The sequence below is a fragment of the Nerophis lumbriciformis genome, linkage group LG21 (assembly GCF_033978685.3).
Source record: "Nerophis lumbriciformis linkage group LG21, RoL_Nlum_v2.1, whole genome shotgun sequence".
NCBI classification, from domain to species: Eukaryota; Metazoa; Chordata; class Actinopteri; order Syngnathiformes; family Syngnathidae; genus Nerophis; species Nerophis lumbriciformis.
The window spans coordinates 39,550,917-39,570,000 of record NC_084568.2 but is presented as its reverse complement, the minus strand read 5'-3'; the positions used below and the strand labels follow the sequence as shown (position 1 = coordinate 39,570,000).

The window sequence follows — 19,084 nt, the reverse complement described above, 5'->3', positions numbered from 1 at the left end:
GGCTACTTTCCGTGCATATTGTAAAAACAAGATAGCTGAAAAAAAGATCCGGCCAGAGAACATTATCAACATGGACGAGGTTCCACTGACTTTTGATATTCCTGTGAACCGCACTGTGGATACAACGGGAGCACGTACGGTGAATATTCGCACCACAGGGAATGAGAAGTCATCCTTCACTGTGGTTCTAGCTTGCCATGCTAATGGCCAGAAACTTCCACCCATGGTGATATTCAAAAGGAAGACCTTGCCAAAAGAGACCTTTCCAGCCGGCGTCATCATAAAAGCTAACTCGAAGGGATGGATGGATGAAGAAAAGATGAGCGAGTGGTTAAGGGAAGTTTACGCGAAGAGGCCGGGTGGCTTTTTTCACGCAGCTCCGTCCATGTTGATATACGACTCCATGCGCGCCCACATCACGCTGGTTTTTAATATATTATTAAAGTTTGACTGACCTATCTGACTGTTTTTTTGACATTCCTTTAGCGCAGTTAGATGCGGCTTACAACACGGGGCGGCTTATAGGTGGACAAAGTTTTGAAATATGCCGTTCATTGAAGGCGCGGCTTATAACCCAGGGCGCCTTATGGTGCGGAAAATACGGTAAGCTTTTTCCTGAAAAACTATCATTTCAAAAAAATGTACAGAAAGTGTTTTTCTACATTTATGTTAAAGAAAGAAAGACGTGCAGCACTAATATAAGCAAACATTTTGCCTTTTTTTATTTAACCTTTACTTATCCAGTAGTTGTCAGGTGTGTGGTCTAGGGATGTCCCGATCCGATATTTGGATCGGATCGGCCGCCGATATTTGCAAAAAAATGCGTATCGGCAAGGCATGGGAAAATGCCGATCCAGATCCAGTTAAAAAAAAACTCCGCTCCGTGTTTTCCATCCATCCATCCATCCATCCATCTTCTTCCGCTTATCCGAGGTCGGGTCGCGGGGGCAGCAGCCTAAGCAGGGAAGCCCAGACTTCCCTCTCCCCAGCCACTTCGTCCAGCTCTTCCTGTGGGACCCCGAGGCGTTCCCAGGCCAGCCGAGAGACATAGTCTTCCCAACGTGTCCTGGGTCTTCCCCGCGGCCTCCTACCGGTCGGACGTGCCCTAAACACCTCCCTAGGGAGGCGTTCGGGTGGCATCCTAACCAGATGCCCGAACCACCTCATCTGGCTCCTCTCGATGTGGAGGAGCAGCGGCTTTACTTTGAGCTCCTCCCGGATGGCAGAGCTTCTCACCCTATCTCTAAGGGAGAGCCCCGCCACCCGGCGGAGGAAACTCATTTTGGCCGCTTGTACCCGTGATCTTGTCCTTTCGGTCATAACCCAAAGCTCATGACCATAGGTGAGGATGGGAACGTAGATCGACCGGTAAATTGAGAGCTTTGCCTTCCGGCTCAGCTCCTTCTTCACCACAACGGATCGATACAGCGTCCGCATTACTGAAGACGCCGCACCGATCCGCCTGTCGATCTCACGATCCACTCTTCCCTCACTCGTGAACAAGACTCCGAGGTACTTGAACTCCTCCACTTGGGGCAAGATCTCCTCCCCAACCCGGAGATGGCACTCCACCCTTTTCCGGGCGAGAACCAGGGACTCGGACTTGGAGGTGCTGATTCTCATCCCAGTCGCTTCACACTCGGCTGCGAACCGATCCAGTGAGAGCTGAAGATCCTGGCCAGATGAAGCCATCAGGACCACATCATCTGCAAAAAGCAGAGACCTAATCCTGCAGCCACCAAACCAGATCCCCTCAACACCTTGACTGCGCCTAGAAATTCTGTCCATAAAAGTTATGAACAGAATCGGTGACAAAGGGCAGCCTTGGCGGAGTCCAACCCTCACTGGAAACGTGTCCGACTTACTACCGGCAATGCGGACCAGGCTCTGGCACTGACCATACAGGGAGCGGACTGCCACAATCAGACAGTCCGATACCCCGTACTCTCTGAGCACTCCCCACAGGACTTCCTGAGGGACACGGTCGAATGCCTTCTCCAAGTCCACAAAACACATGTAGACTGGTTGGGCAAACTCCCATGCACCCTCAAGGACCCTGCGGAGAGTATAGAGCTGGTCCACAGTTCCACGACCAGGACGAAAACCACACTGTTCCTCCTGAATCCGAGGTTCGACTATCCGGCGTAGCCTCCTCTCCAGTACACCTGAATAGACCTTACCGGGAAGGCTGAGGAGTGTGATCCCACGATAGTTAGAACACACCCTCCGGTTCCCCTTCTTAAAGAGAGGAACCACCACCCCGGTCTGCCAATCCAGTGGCACCGCCCCCGATGTCCACGCGATGCTGCAGAGTCTTGTCAACCAAGACAGCCCCACAGCATCCAGAGCCTTAAGGAACTCCGGGCGGATCTCATCTACCCCCGGGGCCTTGCCACCGTGTTTTCCAACGCACCTATTTAAATAGTACATTCCACTTTTCTGCTGCTCCATAATTTCCGTTCCACATTTTCCAGCACACCTTCAACACATCCACAGGTCTGTGGATTCGAACGCAGTTGCTTTTAGCTGCTGGCATTACACGACAGGCTCTTCTCACTCTTTTCTGTGTCTCCCTCTCACAGACAGCGAGCGCACCTTCTTACACACGTCACATACTGTCACGTCATACGTCACATACTGTCACGTCATACGTCACATACTGTCACGTCATACGTCACATACGTATACGTCCTCCCCGAGCAGAGAGGTGGCAGCATGGCTAACGTTAGTTGTGATGCTAGCGCAGCCGTGTGACCAACGTTCTCTCTAAGGTGCGCGCTAGTGCAATTGCGCACTGTGTAACCGTCCTATGCGCATAGCAATTATATGCCACGCACAAAATCAAATAAAAAAATAAGCGCATAACAATTTTCGACACACGGACACGACAGAGACAACAGTTTTCGTCATCATTGTTCAAATATTATAACGTCTGTCGAGACGCTTATCTCCATTCGGTGCCACACGCCCACACCATCAAAATGCAGAGGCAAAAATTTCCAGATCAACACCGTATGAAAAAATTAGTGATTTTTTTAGTTGTGATTTCCTTCTCTGCGTGAAAGTTTAAAAGCAGCATATATTAATGCAGTATGAAGAAGAATGTTTTAATGTAGACATGCAAGCATTGAAAGAAAATATTGAAAATCAAGACTACATTTCCTGCAAATGGGTGCATTTCTACCCTATATTTTAACTTTAGATTTATTCTCATATCAAACTCTTTTGGCTGTCTTTTTGACACTTACATCCGGCGCCCCCCTCCACACCCTGGATTATAAATAATGTAAATAATTCAATGTGATTATCTTGTGTGATGACTGTATTATGATGATAGTATATATCTGATAGTATATATCTGTATCATGAATCAATTTAAGTGGACAAGTTGAAAAACTTATTGGGGTGTTACCATTTAGTGGTCAATTGTACGGAATATGTACTTCACTGTGCAACCTACTAATAAAAGTCTCAATCAATCAATCAAAACACATAGAATCATCATACTGCTGTGATTATATGCATCAAGTGTTCATTCAAGGCTAAGGCAAAATATCCAGATATATATTGTGTATCGCAATATGGCCTTAAAATATCGCAATATTAAAAAAAGGCCATATCGCCCAGCCCTAGTTCAATGATGCCATTTCTGTTTGTCATGTATAATTTTGTCTATTTTGTGTTTATCCTTGAATAAACAGGTCAGTTTCTTGTTACCAACCATTGTGTATTATTCAAACTCACCTAATTCAGCTGGCTAGTTGTTATCAAGAGTACTAAAACCCTTTTCAACATGATTCTGACAACTAAGTAGGCTAAATAACTTTAAACTTTAATACATGCTCGGATAGGCCAGTATCGGTATCGGTCAGTATCGGTATCGGATCGGAAGTGCAAAAACAATATCGGTATCGGATCGGAAGTGCAAAAACCTGGATCGGGACATCCCTAGTGTGGTCTACAAAAAACTCCCACCATGGTCTCTAATTTGCACAGGGTCAAAAAAAACTAACAGATGTGGGCCGCCCTCTTATCGCCATTTTCCTGACAATGCTAATGTCAACTATGGATGACAGGGGATGCAAAACAATAACAGTGCAATCATTTTTCATAACATGGTCACTACTGTCTACTTTCTCTTGTTATATTCTTATTTTACTGTTATATTTGTATTCTCATTTTTATTCTATTGTAATATTTTTAAATTTTGTTTCCATTTATACCCCCAATATTTACTTTTTACTTTTTAAATTCGATCTCAACTCTGTACACTGCTGCTGGAATTTTAATTTTCCTGAGGGAACTCTCCTGAAGGAATCAATAAAGTACTATCTATACATTTATCTATCTATCTATCTATCTATCTATCTATCTGTCTGTCAACTTGCACTTTAATGCAGTTTCAATGTCGCTAGAGCAGTGGTTCTTAACCTTGTTGGAGGTACAAAACCCCAGCAGGTTCTTACGCGCATTCACCAAACCCTTCTTTAGTGAAAAATAAAATGTTTTTTTCAAATTCAAGACAAAGTTATATGTTTTTGGTAACACTTTAGTATGGGGAACATATTCTAAGTAACAGACTTAATTTACCGTATTTTCCGCACTATAAGGCGCACCTAAAAACCACAAATTTTCTCAAAAGCTGACAGTGCGCCTTATAACCCGGTGCGCTTTATATATGGATAAATATTAAGATTCATTTTCATAAAGTTTCGGTCTCGCAACTTCGGTAAACAGCCGCCATCTTTTTTCCCGGTAGAACAGGAAGCGCTTCTTCTTCTACGCAAGCAACCGCCAAGGTAAGCACCCGCCCCCATAGAACAGGAAGCGCTTCTTCTTCTACTGTAAGCAACCACCCGCCCGCGTAGAAGAAGAAAAAGCGCGCGGATATTACCGTTTCATTTCCTTTGTGTGTTTACATCTGTAAAGACCACAAAATGGCTCCTACTAAGCGACAGGTATCCGGTTCATGAAAAGACGCAATCTCTCCATCCGCACACGGATTACTATTTCACAGCAACTGATATTCCTGTGAACCGCACTGTGGATACAACGGGAGCACGTACGGTGAATATTCGCACCACAGGGAATGAGAAGTCATCCTTCACTGTGGTTCTAGCTTGCCATGCTAATGGCCAGAAACTTCCACCCATGGTGATATTCAAAAGGAAGACCTTGCCAAAAGAGACCTTTCCAGCCGGCGTCATCATAAAAGCTAACTCGAAGGGATGGATGAAGAAAAGATGAGCGAGTGGTTAAGGTAAGTTTAAGTTTACGCGAAGAGGCCGGGTGGCTTTTTTCACGCAGCTCTGTCCATGTTGATATACGATTCCATGCGCGCCCACATCACGCTGGTTTTAATATATTATTAAAGTTTGACTGACCTATCTGACTGTTTTTTTGACATTCCTTTAGCGCAGTTAGATGCGGCTTACAACACGGGGCGGCTTATAGGTGGACAAAGTTTTGAAATATGCCGTTCATTGAAGGCGCGGCTTATAACCCAGGGCGCCTTATGGTGCGGAAAATACGGTACAGTTATTTGGTTAGGGTTTGAGGGTTAGGGTTATAACAAGGCCATGTCGAATAAGGCATTAATAAGTAGTTAATAATGACTAGTTAAGAGACAATATGTTACTAATTTGCATGTTAATAAGCAACTAATTAATGGTGAATATGTTCCCCATACTAAAGCGTTACCATGTTTCATTACTGGTGCACAAAATGAAGCGTGCATGAACATCACCTTGTTCAAAGAACAAAACCAACACAGTGCATAAACTCACAACAAATTACACACCTGCAAATCAGTCAAATGTTGCCGTATCCGTAATACGCCGATAGGGAGAAGTTTTTATTTACACGATGAGTCGGGTGTGTTTTGACCTCCACCGAACCCCTGAGCCCGACTCACCGAACCCCTAGGGTTCCATGGAACCCAGGTTAAGAACCACTGCGTTCTGTGACTTGAGTGTTATTATGACAATGACAAAGGAATTGATTGCAAGCCAGCAATACCTTCCAGTACTTCTGGATCAAACCGTATCCAAATGAGGAGAAACAAAAAAAGTAGGCCAACTTTTTTCAGATTTATGAGCACGTCAGTGTGGTCAGAGGATAAGACGTGAGCACAGACTTGAGGTTTTGACTAACGTTGCCAAACTCCAATGAATGTCAACCATTTGAACTTCCTGCATTTGTTTATGAACCTGCTTGTCCCTTACTGCTATTACTTTCTCCATTAACTGCCCTGGGCTCAGCTGACCCACAGGCTTGTATAAACAATCCACGCAGTCACGTATCGAGCATGACCAGCAAACATCCAGAGGACGATTTACAACGTCTCTTCAGCTTCCAAGGATTTCCACGATAGCTGAAAGGTTTTCTGAGAATTTTCTGGGAGCTAAGCAGGATTTAGCACATGGTCGTTAGTTTGTAACGATGGTGCGCAAGGGAGGTTAGAGTGCTGGACGGAATGTAATATTTGTCAAAACATCTGGAAGGCAGAAGGAAGACAATGTCCGAGAGGGAGATAAAGATAGACTAAGGGAGGGTCGATTTGAAGGAAGGGCCTTTTGAAGAAAGTTTGGCAGCAGAAAGATTCCATGAATTAAGATCTGGAGGAAATGGAAATCCATCATTTATAAGATAAAGACAGCAATGGACAATGACTGCCATACTTGATGCATACCTGCCAACTTTTGAAATCAGAAAAACCTAGTAGCCAGGGTCCAGGGGCCGCAGGCCCCGGTAGGTCCAGGACAAAGTCCTGGTGGGGGGTTCAGGCTTCGCCCCCCGACGCAAAATGATTATTAGCATTCAGACAGGTTAAAATGTTGCTAAAACCATCACTTTTCTATCAGTCACAGTGACTTTTCAAAACAAAAATATTACAGCAAAAATCATATGGGTTGATTGACATGTTTATTCTGTAAGCTAACTTCAATAGTTTGAAATTATTTTGACAGTTAATGCCAGTTATCCTGTCAACCTTTCACAAGACTTCAATTTGTTCATTGAAAGTATAAACACTTTTTACAGTAAACAAATGGTAAAACAGTACTAAACAATTCCATAAAAAAAAAAATTGGTGTCATTAACTTTCTGTCCAAGCTTGTATAATCTACTGCCTTGTTCAATTGTAAAAAATATTCTGTGCCTAAAATTCACATTTCTATCACAATTATCATACTGTAAACATGGTAAGCTAACTTCATTAAAATTAATAGTCCTGTCAATAGCATGGAATTACAATTCAAATGTAGTTTTTTTGTAAGCCTTTCAAAAGAATTCAAAATATGAAAAATTAATGAAAATTAATTTAAGCCATCAGACACTTGAAAAGTGGCACATCACATCTCTAATGTAATCATTTGAACTTTTCAACAGAAATAGCACTGCAAAAATATTAAGGACATACTTCTGTATTTTGGTAGTTATGCTGTCAACATTTAACAAGATTTCTTCAACTTGGACTTGAAAGCATAAATAGTATAAACACTTTTAACAGTATAACAGTACTAAACAATTCCAATAGATAACATTGGTGTCATTACCTTTTTGTGGCTAAAATCCGAAAAACGTTGAAAGTTTTCCACTTGTATCGCTAGCAACGGCATTAGACTTGTGTTTTTTTGTCCCAACGTGGTCTTTTACATCGCTAATTCCTCCGTGTCCGATCGACAAATCTTGTCTGCACAAGGTGCAATTCGCGTAGTTTTCACCCTTTTTGGAACGGATAATTATTCCCGGATAGGCTTTTGAATATTCTTCACGGAATGACTGCAGTTTTCTTTTCGGTTTAAGACTCGTTTGCGATGTTTCTCCGGCTGATTCCATGATCGTTCGCTCGTTTGGAAACAATGGGCAACAGGTGCCTCGTGCTTGGCAGCGGTGCTGTAAATAGCCTCGCGCATTTAAAAAATTTTTTTTTTTTTTAATTACCGTATTTTCCGCACTATTAGCCGCACCTAAAAACCACAAATTTACTCAAAAGCTGACAGTGCGGCTTATAACCCGGTCCGCTTTATATATGGATTAATATTAAGATTCATTTTCATAAAGTTTAGGTCTCGCAACTACGGTAAACAGCCGCCATCTTTTTTCCCCGTAGAAGAGGAAGTGCTTCTTCTTCTACGGTAAGCAACCGCCAAGGTAAGCACCCGCCCCCATAGAAGAAGAAGCGCGCGGGTATTACGTTTCATTTCCTTTGTGTGTTTACATCTGTAAAGACCACAAAATGGCTCCTACTAAGCGACACACTGTGGTTCTAGCTTGCCATGCTAATGGCCAGAAACTTCCACCCATGGTGATATTCAAAAGGAAGACCTTGCCAAAAGAGACCTTTCCAGCCGGCGTCATCATAAAAGCTAACTCGAAGGGATGGATGGATGAAGAAAAGATGAGCGAGTGGTTAAGGGAAGTTTACGCGAAGAGGCCGGGTGGCTTTTTTCACGCAGCTCCGTCCATGTTGATATACGACTCCATGCGCGCCCACATCACAGATGGTGTCAAAAAACAAGTGAAGCACACAAATACAACACTCGCCGTCATTCCGGGTGGATTAACCAAAGAACTCCAACCGCTCGATATTGGTGTCAACAAGGCATTTAAAGCATGACTGCGAACGGCGTGGGAACAATGGATGACCGAAGGCGAACACACATTCACTAAGACAGGGAGACAGCGCCGGACGACATACGCCAACATCTGCCAGTGGATCGTAAATGCCTGGGCGGATATTTCGGTCTCAACTGTGGTCCGAGCTTTCCGGAAGGCAGGATTCACGGAACTGCTGGAAAAACAACAGCGACACTGACTCTGATGACTTCGACGAGACGGAGCCGGCCATTTTGGATCCCGTAGTATTCGCCCAACTTTTTAATTCGGACACCGTAGGAGAAGAATTCGAGGGATTTATGAATGAAGAATAACTTCAGAAAGTGAGTGTTATGTTTATTTTGTGTGTTGTGACATTAACGTTCGAGCAACATTAAGTTATTGCTATTGCTCTGCACTATTTTGAATTTTACTATGTTTGTGATTGCACATTTGCACATTACCGTACATTTTGGGAGTGAACAGAGTTGTTAGAACGCTGGTTTTTAATATATTATTAAAGTTTAACTGACCTATCTGACTGTTTTTTTGACATTCCCTGTAGCGCAGTTAGATGCGGCTTATAACACGGGGCGGCTTATAGGTGGACAAAGTTTTGAAATATGCCGTTCATTGAAGGCGCGGCTTATAACACGGGGCGGCTTATGGTGCGGAAAATACGGTAATGGAAAAACCGTATTTTTTATCACTGCAACCGTAACCCGGAATAGGTTGATGAAAACCGTACTAATTACGGGAAAACCGGAGTAGTTGGCGGGTATGTTGATGCGTCAGTTAATTACTGGAATAGACAGGACAGGAGAGGAGAGGAGAGTTACCATGGTGATGTGGCAAGTTTGGATGGGCCGAGCGCTGAAAGCCTGGAACCATCAGCTCTTCGGGCCTGTGAGAGGAACTGCAGTCAATGCCTTCCTGCCAAAAGAAACAAAACAGGCAGAACAAAAAAGAAAGATGTTTTTGAACTGACAAGAAAGCCATGTGGCGGTATTGCATGTCAGATATTTCAGTCAAGCAAAACACACTTGGTTATTTTCACAGCGCTCAAGACAAAAGACGGCTTCACGCCTCTGCTCTCCAGGAACACGCAATGACACCCTCGCGCTACTTTGACCCCGAAGCACTGTGACTTCATGACCCCATGGCCTTTCTTTCCCTTAGTCACACACACACACACACACACACACACACACACACACACACACACACACACACACACACACACATACATGTCTTGCCTACTTTGTGTGGACCCACGTTTGGTTAGTACAGAGGTCGGGCAACCCGCGTTTAGCGCCGCCCTAGTGGCTCTCTGGAGCTTTTTCAGAAATGTATGAAAAATGGAAAAAGATGAGGGGAAAACAGTCTATTTTTTGTTTTAATATGGTTTCTGTAGGAGGACAAACATGACACAAACCTCCCTAATTGTTATAAAGCACACTGTTTATATTAAACATGCTTCACTGATTCGAGTATTTGGCGAGCACCGTTTTGTCCTACTAATTTTGGCGGTCCTTGAACTCACCGTAGTTTGTTTACATGTATAACTTTCTAGGACGTGTTTTATGCCACTTCTTTTTCTGTCTCATTTTCTCCACCAAACTTTTAAGGTTGTGCATGAAAGGTGAGTTTTGTTGATGTTATTGACTTGTTGGAGTGCTAATCAGACATATTTGGTCACTGCATGACTGCAAGCTAATCGATGCTAACATGCTATTTAGGCTACCTATATGTACATATTGCATCATAATGCGCCCTGTGATGAGATGGCGACTTGTCCAGGGTGTACCCCGCCTTCCGCCCGATTGTAGCTAAGATAGGCTCCAGTACCCCCGCAACCCCGAAGGGAATAAGCGGTAGAAAATGGATGGATGGATGGGCATCATAATGCCTCATTTGTAGCTATATTTGAGCTCATTTAGTTTCCTTTAAGTCCTCTTAATTCAATTTATATCTCATGACACACTATCTGTATGTAATATGACTTTTAATTTTTTGTGGCTCCAGACAGATTTTTTTTTTAAAATTTTGGTCCACTATGGCTCATTCAACATTTTGGGTTGACGACCCCTGGGTTAGTAGGTTGTGAGGGCCCCCCTTTCCACTATAGCTAGAATGATGAAAAAGAAAAATATCTAGCACTAGATGGGAGTAGGGTGTTGCAACCTCACTTCAGAATGCAAAACACACAAAGTAAAACAAATATTTTACTTCTGTAGTTGTGAGGACCAGGCAAAGGTCCTTACAAGTCAAAAGGTTCTCACAGAAAGGGTGGTTTGTCAAGTGTATGTCCACACAAGGATGGTGAGACAAGTACACACACACACACACACACACACACACACACACACACACACACACATACATGTCTTGCCTACTTTGTGTGGACCCACGTTTGGTTAGTACAGAGGTCGGGCAACCCGCGTTTAGCGCCGCCCTAGTGGCTCTCTGGAGCTTTTTCAGAAATGTATGAAAAATGGAAAAAGATGAGGGGAAAACAGTCTATTTTTTGTTTTAATATGGTTTCTGTAGGAGGACAAACATGACACAAACCTCCCTAATTGTTATAAAGCACACTGTTTATATTAAACATGCTTCACTGATTCGAGTATTTGGCGAGCACCGTTTTGTCCTACTAATTTTGGCGGTCCTTGAACTCACCGTAGTTTGTTTACATTTATAACTTTCTAGGACGTGTTTTATGCCACTTCTTTTTCTGTCTCATTTTCTCCACCAAACTTTTAAGGTTGTGCATGAAAGGTGAGTTTTGTTGATGTTATTGACTTGTTGGAGTGCTAATCAGACATATTTGGTCACTGCATGACTGCAAGCTAATCGATGCTAACATGCTATTTAGGCTACCTATATGTACATATTGCATCATAATGCGCCCTGTGATGAGATGGCGACTTGTCCAGGGTGTACCCCGCCTTCCGCCCGATTGTAGCTAAGATAGGCTCCAGTACCCCCGCAACCCCGAAGGGAATAAGCGGTAGAAAATGGATGGATGGATGGGCATCATAATGCCTCATTTGTAGCTATATTTGAGCTCATTTAGTTTCCTTTAAGTCCTCTTAATTCAATTTATATCTCATGACACACTATCTGTATGTAATATGACTTTTAATTTTTTGCGGCTCCAGACAGATTTTTTTTTTTAAATTTTGGTCCACTATGGCTCATTCAACATTTTGGGTTGCCGACCCCTGGGTTAGTAGGTTGTGAGGGCCCCCCTTTCCACTATAGCTAGAATGATGAAAAAAAAAAATATCTAGCACTAGATGGGAGTAGAGAGTTGCAACCTCACTTCAGAATGCAAAACACACAAAGTAAAACAAATATTTTACTTCTGTAGTTGTGAGGACCAGGCAAAGGTCCTTACAAGTCAAAAGGTTCTCACAGAAAGGGTGGTTTGTCAAGTGTATGTCCACACAAGGATGGTGAGACAAGTACACACACACACACACACACACACACACACACACACACACACACACACACACACACACACACACACACACACCTGCTCCAACGCATCGCATATGAAAGTGCTTTAAGGCACATCAATCACTCTAACCCTCACTCACAGCCAAGTTCCTCGAGCAATGTGTAATTTAACACAGATACACAATCAAGGAAGGGATAAGCGGCTCCAAAAAGAAAAAAAACTATCTCAACTTTTCCTGGAAAATGCAGAACGCGGAAGTATTGCTTCCAGGAACTGCTGACAGCCAGATGTCCTGCTGTGCGCACACACACACGCACGCGCAAAGACGAGATGCTTCGAAAACAGCAATAAATGCCCAGAGTACGATTTATAGCTCTGAGAAGCTGCAGCCAAAAGCTTTCCAAGGAGAGCGACTTGTTTAGCCTCCACAGCCTGAGAGCTCTGACTCTATGAGAGCCAGGTCAGGGTCTCCAAACGTCACACAACATCTTCTTGTTGTTACTTCAATAATCCCTGCAAATATCAAATAAGTTCTTCTACATTCTAATTGACAAAAAAATAAGGAGTGCTTGAAACTGTGCATGTCAACTGCTCCCCTCACCTCCCAGGGGGTGGAACAAGGGGATGGGTCAAATGCAGAGGACAAATTTCACCACACCTAGTGTGTGTGTGTGACAATCATTGCTACTTAACTTAACATCTCCGTTCGGTGCCACACCAACAAAATGCTGAAGCAACCATTTCCACATCAACACCGTATGACACAAATAGTCAACAACAGAAGGAGATAACGTCCGCAGGAACCTACCACATAGTGAAGGAAGACACTATTTGATTTCCTATTATGCAGCTCATTTTTATTTGACACTTATTGAAATATCTTGTGTGACATCATGCACAAAAGTGCACTTTATTTGTGTCAAACTATTGTAGTGGCGTTCTGTACAAAAAGTGCACTTTAATTGAGTGTTGTTTTGATATGTCATCTTAGTGACATCATGCACAAAAGTGCACTAATAGCTTGTTTTAAAATGTCTCTGACAATCTTGCGCTTTCTGTTTTGGAAATGACATGAATGTTTGTGCCACTGCTTAATAACTCTTTAATAAATACACTTTTACTTGTGGTTTCCCTCTCTGCATGAAAGTTTAAAAGTAGCATATATTAATGCAGTATGAAGAAGAATGTTTTCATGTAGACACATAGAATCATCATACTGCTGTCATTATATGCATCAAGTGTTCATTCAAAGCTAAGGCTAAATATCCACATATATATGGTGTATGGTGACATGGACTAAACATATACAGGTAAAAGCCAGTAAATTAGAATATTTTGAAAAACTTGATTTATTTCAGTAATTGCATTCAAAAGGTGTAACTTGTACATTATATTTATTCATTGCACACAGACTGATGCATTCAAATGTTTATTTCATTTAATTTTGATGATTTGAAGTGGCAACAAATGAAAATCCAAAATTCCGTGTGTCACAAAATTAGAATATTACTTAAGGCTAATACAAAAAAGGGATTTTTAGAAATGTTGGCCAACTGAAAAGTATGAAAATGAAAAATATGAGCATGTACAATACTCAATACTTGGTTGGAGCTCCTTTTGCCTCAATTACTGCGTTAATGGCACCCCAAACCATCACTGATGGTGGAAACTTTACACTAGACTTCAGGCAACGTGGATCCTGTGCCTCTCCTGTCTTCCTCCAGACTCTGGGACCTCGATTTCCAAAGGAAATGCAAACCAAACCAACCCAAACCATCAGTGATGGTTTGGGGTGCCATGTCATCTGCTGGTGTCGGTCCACTCTGTTTCCTGAGATCCAGGGTCAACGCAGCCGTCTACCAGCAAGTTTTAGAGCACTTCATGCTTCCTGCTGCTGACCTGCTCTATGGAGATGGAGATTTCAAGTTCCAACAGGACTTGGCGCCTGCACACAGCGCAAAATCTACCCGTGCCTGGTTTACGGACCATGGTATTTCTGTTCTAAATTGGCCCGCCAACTCCCCTGACCTTAGCCCCATAGAAAATCTGTGGGGTATTGTGAAAAGGAAGATGCAGAATGCCAGACCCAAAAACGCAGAAGAGTTGAAGGCCACTATCAGAGCAACCTGGGCTCTCATAACACCTGAGCAGTGCCAGAAACTCATCGACTCCATGCCACGCCGCATTAACGCAGTAATTGAGGCAAAAGGAGCTCCAACCAAGTATTGAGTATTGTACATGCTCATATTTTTCATTTTCATACTTTTCAGTTGGCCAACATTTCTAAAAATCCCTCTTTTGTATTAGCCTTAAGTAATATTCTAATTTTGTGACACACGGAATTTGGGATTTTCATTTGTTGCCACTTCAAATCATCAAAATTAAATGAAATAAACATTTGAATGCATCAGTCTGTGTGCAATGAATAAATATAATGTACAAGTTACACCTTTTGAATGCAATTACTGAAATAAATCAAGTTTTTCAAAATATTCTAATTTACTGGCTTTTACCTGTATATGGTGTATCGTGACATGGACTAAAAATATCCACATATTAATAAAAGGCCATATCACCCAGACCTAACTTCAAGTAATTAGTCTGCCTGAGCTAAGTCTTTACTCCTAAACTGCGGCACCTCTTCTCTTCTCTGCTGCCTGTGCTAGTCATGTTGTGATTAAAAGAAAACACCACATTGTGGCGCCAGTAATAAAGTTTTACCCCACAGGTCAAACTGACTTGAAATGTCTCACACATCTACAAAACAGCAACTTTCATGTGTTCACAAGGACACACCTTCTTGAGCAAGATTGGTTGAAAAATGTCTCTGCACTTTGGAACGTAGCGGCAAATTGACCAGCCCTTCACCATTTGTCTTGTGATTACAAAACTTTAAGGTTCTGTATTTCATGTCTTTTCCGAAGCATTTTGAGCACATCTCACTTACAGACTGTATAACCAAAAAAATGACTACTCTTTACTTTAATATGTTCAAAGTTTTTTACACTGAGGTTAGAGCTGGCCGACATGGCAAACACATTTGCACAATTCTTTTTTTTTTTTTTAATACCATCCGATCTCGATTAATATCTTGTTTTTAATGTCATTTTTAACCTGCCAGTTTTAGTGCAGGGATTTAAGACTCACAATAAACAAAATGTCTCGTGGGGGATAACAAAAGAGTTTTAAAATGTCAACATGTCAAAATATGATGCTGTTAGCATTCTTGCTACTTGTAAATGTACATCATCCTTAATAACAATACAGATTAGTTTCAAGGTAAAAAAAACTGCTTTAGTGGTTGCCTAGCAACTGCTAATATGCTATGTTAGCGGTTAGCAGTAGCAAGCTGTGCAGACTCTGCTCGCATTTTTGCCCTTTCCGTATACCTCTAGGGCATACTTGCCAACCTTGAGACCTCCGATTTCGGGAGGTGGGTGGGCGTGGTCGGGGTGGGAGAGGGGCGTGGTTGGGGGCGTGGCTAAAAGGGGAGGAGTATATTTACAGCTAGAATTCACCAAGTCAAGTATTTCATATATATATAATATATATATATATATATATATAATATATATATATATATATATATATATATATATATATATATATATATATATATATATATAACAAATACTTGACGTTCAGTGAATTCTAGCTATATATATATATATTTATTTTATTATATGTATATATATATATATATATATATATATATATATATATATGTATATATATATTAATTTTATTATATATATATATATATATATATATATATATAAAATAAATACTTGAATTTCAGTGTTCATTTATTTACACATATACACACACATAACACTCATCAACTCATTGTTGAGTTAAGGGTTGAATTGTCCATCCTTGTTCTATTCTCTGTCACTATTTTCCTAACCATGCTGAACTCTGATGATGCATTGCTGTGTGGTACGCACAAAAGTGCTTTCATCAAATGCACTAGATGGCAGTATTGTCCTGTTTAAGAGTGTCACAACATTGCTGTTTACGGCAGACGAACTGCTTTACGGTATACAAAAACGTGACTGCTGTTGTTGTGTGTTGTTACCGCGCTGGGAGGACGTTAATGAAACTGCCTAACAATAAACCCACATAAGAAACCAATAACTCGCCCTCCATCATTCTACAGTTATAACGTCATTGGGCAGGTATGCTGGTTATATTGTGGGTTAGCGGACTCGGGTCCTCATGGACCTGAGTCGGCCTGAATTTCGGGAGAAAATTTGTCCCGGGAGGTTTTCGGGAGAGGCGCTGAATTTCGGCAGTCTCCCGGAAAATCCGGGAGGGTTGGCAAGTATGCTCTAGGGTGGTACTTTTTCAAATGATTCAACAAAATTGTTGTTGATTGGTTTGTACATCACTTGATTTGTTCCACAAAGCATCGCTGCACAATAAGTTGAGTTAGCTTTTTTTTACCAACACAAGCCTCATCTTTGGAGGACAAGTCCAAGTCCATCCATCCATCCATTTTCTACCGCTTAGTCCCCCAAGTCATGGCTGTCATTTGTTTAGCTAGCCTCATCCGCACGTTTAGCGCCATGTTGGATCATCCTGTTTACTTCCGTAGTACATTACAATCAGAAGTTAGGTGGAAAAAGGTTTAGTGATTAGCAGTGGAATGATTCGTCAACAATAAAATGTGTTGCCTACAAATTCATTTGTGGACAATAGTCTGTGACGTACGTGTTGGACTCCGCCAAGGCTGCCCTTTGTCACCGATTCTGTTCATAACCTTTATGGACATAATTTCTAGGCGCAGTCAAGGCGTTGAGGGGATCTGGTTTGGTGGCTGCAGGATTAGGTCTCTGCTATTTGCAGATGATGTGGTCCTGATGGCTTCCTCCGGCCAAGATCTTCAGCTCTCACTGGATAGGTTCGCAGCCGAGTGTGAAGCGACTGGGATGGGAATCAGCACCTCCAAGTCCGAGTCCATGGTTCTGTCCCGGAAAAGGGTGGAGTGCCATCTCCGGGTTGGGGAGGAGATCTTGCCCCAAGTGGAGGAGTTCAAGTACCTCGGAGTCTTGTTCACGAGTGGGGGAAGAGTGGATCGTGAGATTGACAGGCGGATCGGTGCGGCGTCTTCAGTAATGCGGACGCTGTATCGATCCGTTGTGGTGAAGAAGGAGCTGAGCCGGAAGGCAAAGCTCACGATTTACCGGTCGATCTACGTTCCCATCCTCACCTATGGTCATGAGCTTTGGGTCATGACTGAAAGGACAAGATCACGGGTACAAGCGGCCGAAATGAGTTTCCTCCGCCGAGTGGCGGGACTCTCCCTTAGAGATAGGGTGAGAAGCTCTGTCATTCGGGGGGAGCTCAAAGTAAAGCCGCTGCTCCTCCACATCGAGAGGAGCCAGATGAGGTGGTTCGGGCATCTGGTCAGGATGCCACCCGAACGCCTCCCTAGGAAGGTGTTTCGGGCACGTCCGACCGGTAGGAGGCCACGGGGAAGACCCAGGACACGCTGGGAAGACTATCTCTCCCGGCTGGCCTGGGAACGCCTCGGGATCCCCCGGGAGGAGCTGGACGAAGTGGCTGGGGAGAGGGAAGTCTGGGTTTCCCTGCTTAAGCTGCTGCCCCCGCGACCCGACCTCGGATAAGCGGAAGAAGATGGATGGATGGAGTCTGTGACGTCATCACTGGTGTTTTAGCCAGGTGTACATGGACAACATTAGAATGTTACATGGACCCTGGAAGAAATGATCTCAGTGTTTCCCACACATTCGTTTATTTGTGGCGGCCCGCCACGAAAGAATTACGTCCGCCACAAATGGATTTTTCGGCTTTTGACTCGCTCGACCGCTCATAAAAGCAATGGGACTCTGTCTGTGAATGTACCTTGTAGTTACAACTCCGGTGCAGTAGGTGGCGGTAGCCTACTATGCATTGTAACTCCGCCAATAGCACTTCATTCACCTGGTGGGCCAGAAGAAGAAGAAGAAGACGGCGGAGTAAAAGAACGGACCGACCGGATCAAAATACGAGGGTAATATAGGTTGTAGGTAGATAGGTTATAGCTGCATCGCTCGCGGCTCGTCATATATTTAACGTTAATCCGACATTTCACCGAGCGTTTCATTGACGGTGGGCAGCCTGACGCTGCTTCATTAACACCGCCGCTGTTGTCACGTCGCGTGTTACAATACCGACGAGCTAACGTGTCCAGGTTATAACCCTGTTGTCAATAAACACACGTGGAGACGGTGCTTCAGATACTGCATTAATACTCAAGCTAAAATGTCCACTGTCCACTGCAGCATGTGAATGCAATGAAAAGAATAAAATCTGAGCCAACCAGCTGTTAAAATGTTGTCCAGGTTAATGTTTTGGCCATTAAAGGCCCTTCATTTCAAGATTTCAACTGTGATCGGGCTTTAAACAGGTGGCTGACCTGTTCAGATGGGTGTAACTCAGGGGTGCTCACACTTTTTCTGCAGGCGAGCTACTTTTCAATTGATCAAGTCGTGGGGATCTACCTCATTCATATATACCATTTATATTTACTTATTTATGAAGTATATGTTTTTGTTAACAAGTTAAAGGTGTTTAATGATAATGCAAGCATGTTTAACACATATAGTTAATATTGTTAATAAATTAAAGGTGTTTAATGATAATACAAGCATGTTTAATACATATAGTTAATATTGTTAACAAGTTAAAGGTGTTTAAAGATAATACAAGCATGTTTAACACATATTGTTAATAAATTAAAGGTGTTTAATAATAATACAAGTATGTTTAATACATATAGTTAATATTGTTAACAAGTTAAAGGTGTTTAATGACAATACAAGCATGTTTAACACATATAGTTAATATTGTTAACAAGTTAAAGGTGTTTAAAGATAATACAAGCATGTTTAACACATATAGTTAATATTGTTAACAAGTTAAAGGTGTTTAAAGATAATACAAGCATGTTTAACACATATAGATTCCTTTCTTTCATGAAGACAAGAATATAAGTTGGTGTATTACCTGATTCGG

General features: G+C 42.4%; 1 protein-coding gene across 3 annotated transcripts in view; it reads right to left on the bottom strand.

Annotated features, from left to right (window-relative positions):
• The window catches only part of LOC133620808 (growth factor receptor-bound protein 10-like), a 247,943-nt gene that overhangs the window by 181,201 nt on the left and 47,658 nt on the right, over positions 1–19,084 (bottom strand). For 2 of the 3 annotated variants that reach the window (XM_061982383.2, XM_061982384.2), the window contains one exon: positions 9,438–9,531. The exons of the other annotated variant lie outside the window; for it this stretch is intronic. In XM_061982383.2, coding sequence (XP_061838367.1) covers positions 9,438–9,531 — 94 coding nt within the window. The remainder of the gene's footprint in view (positions 1–9,437; positions 9,532–19,084) is intronic. 3 annotated transcript variants of the gene reach the window in all.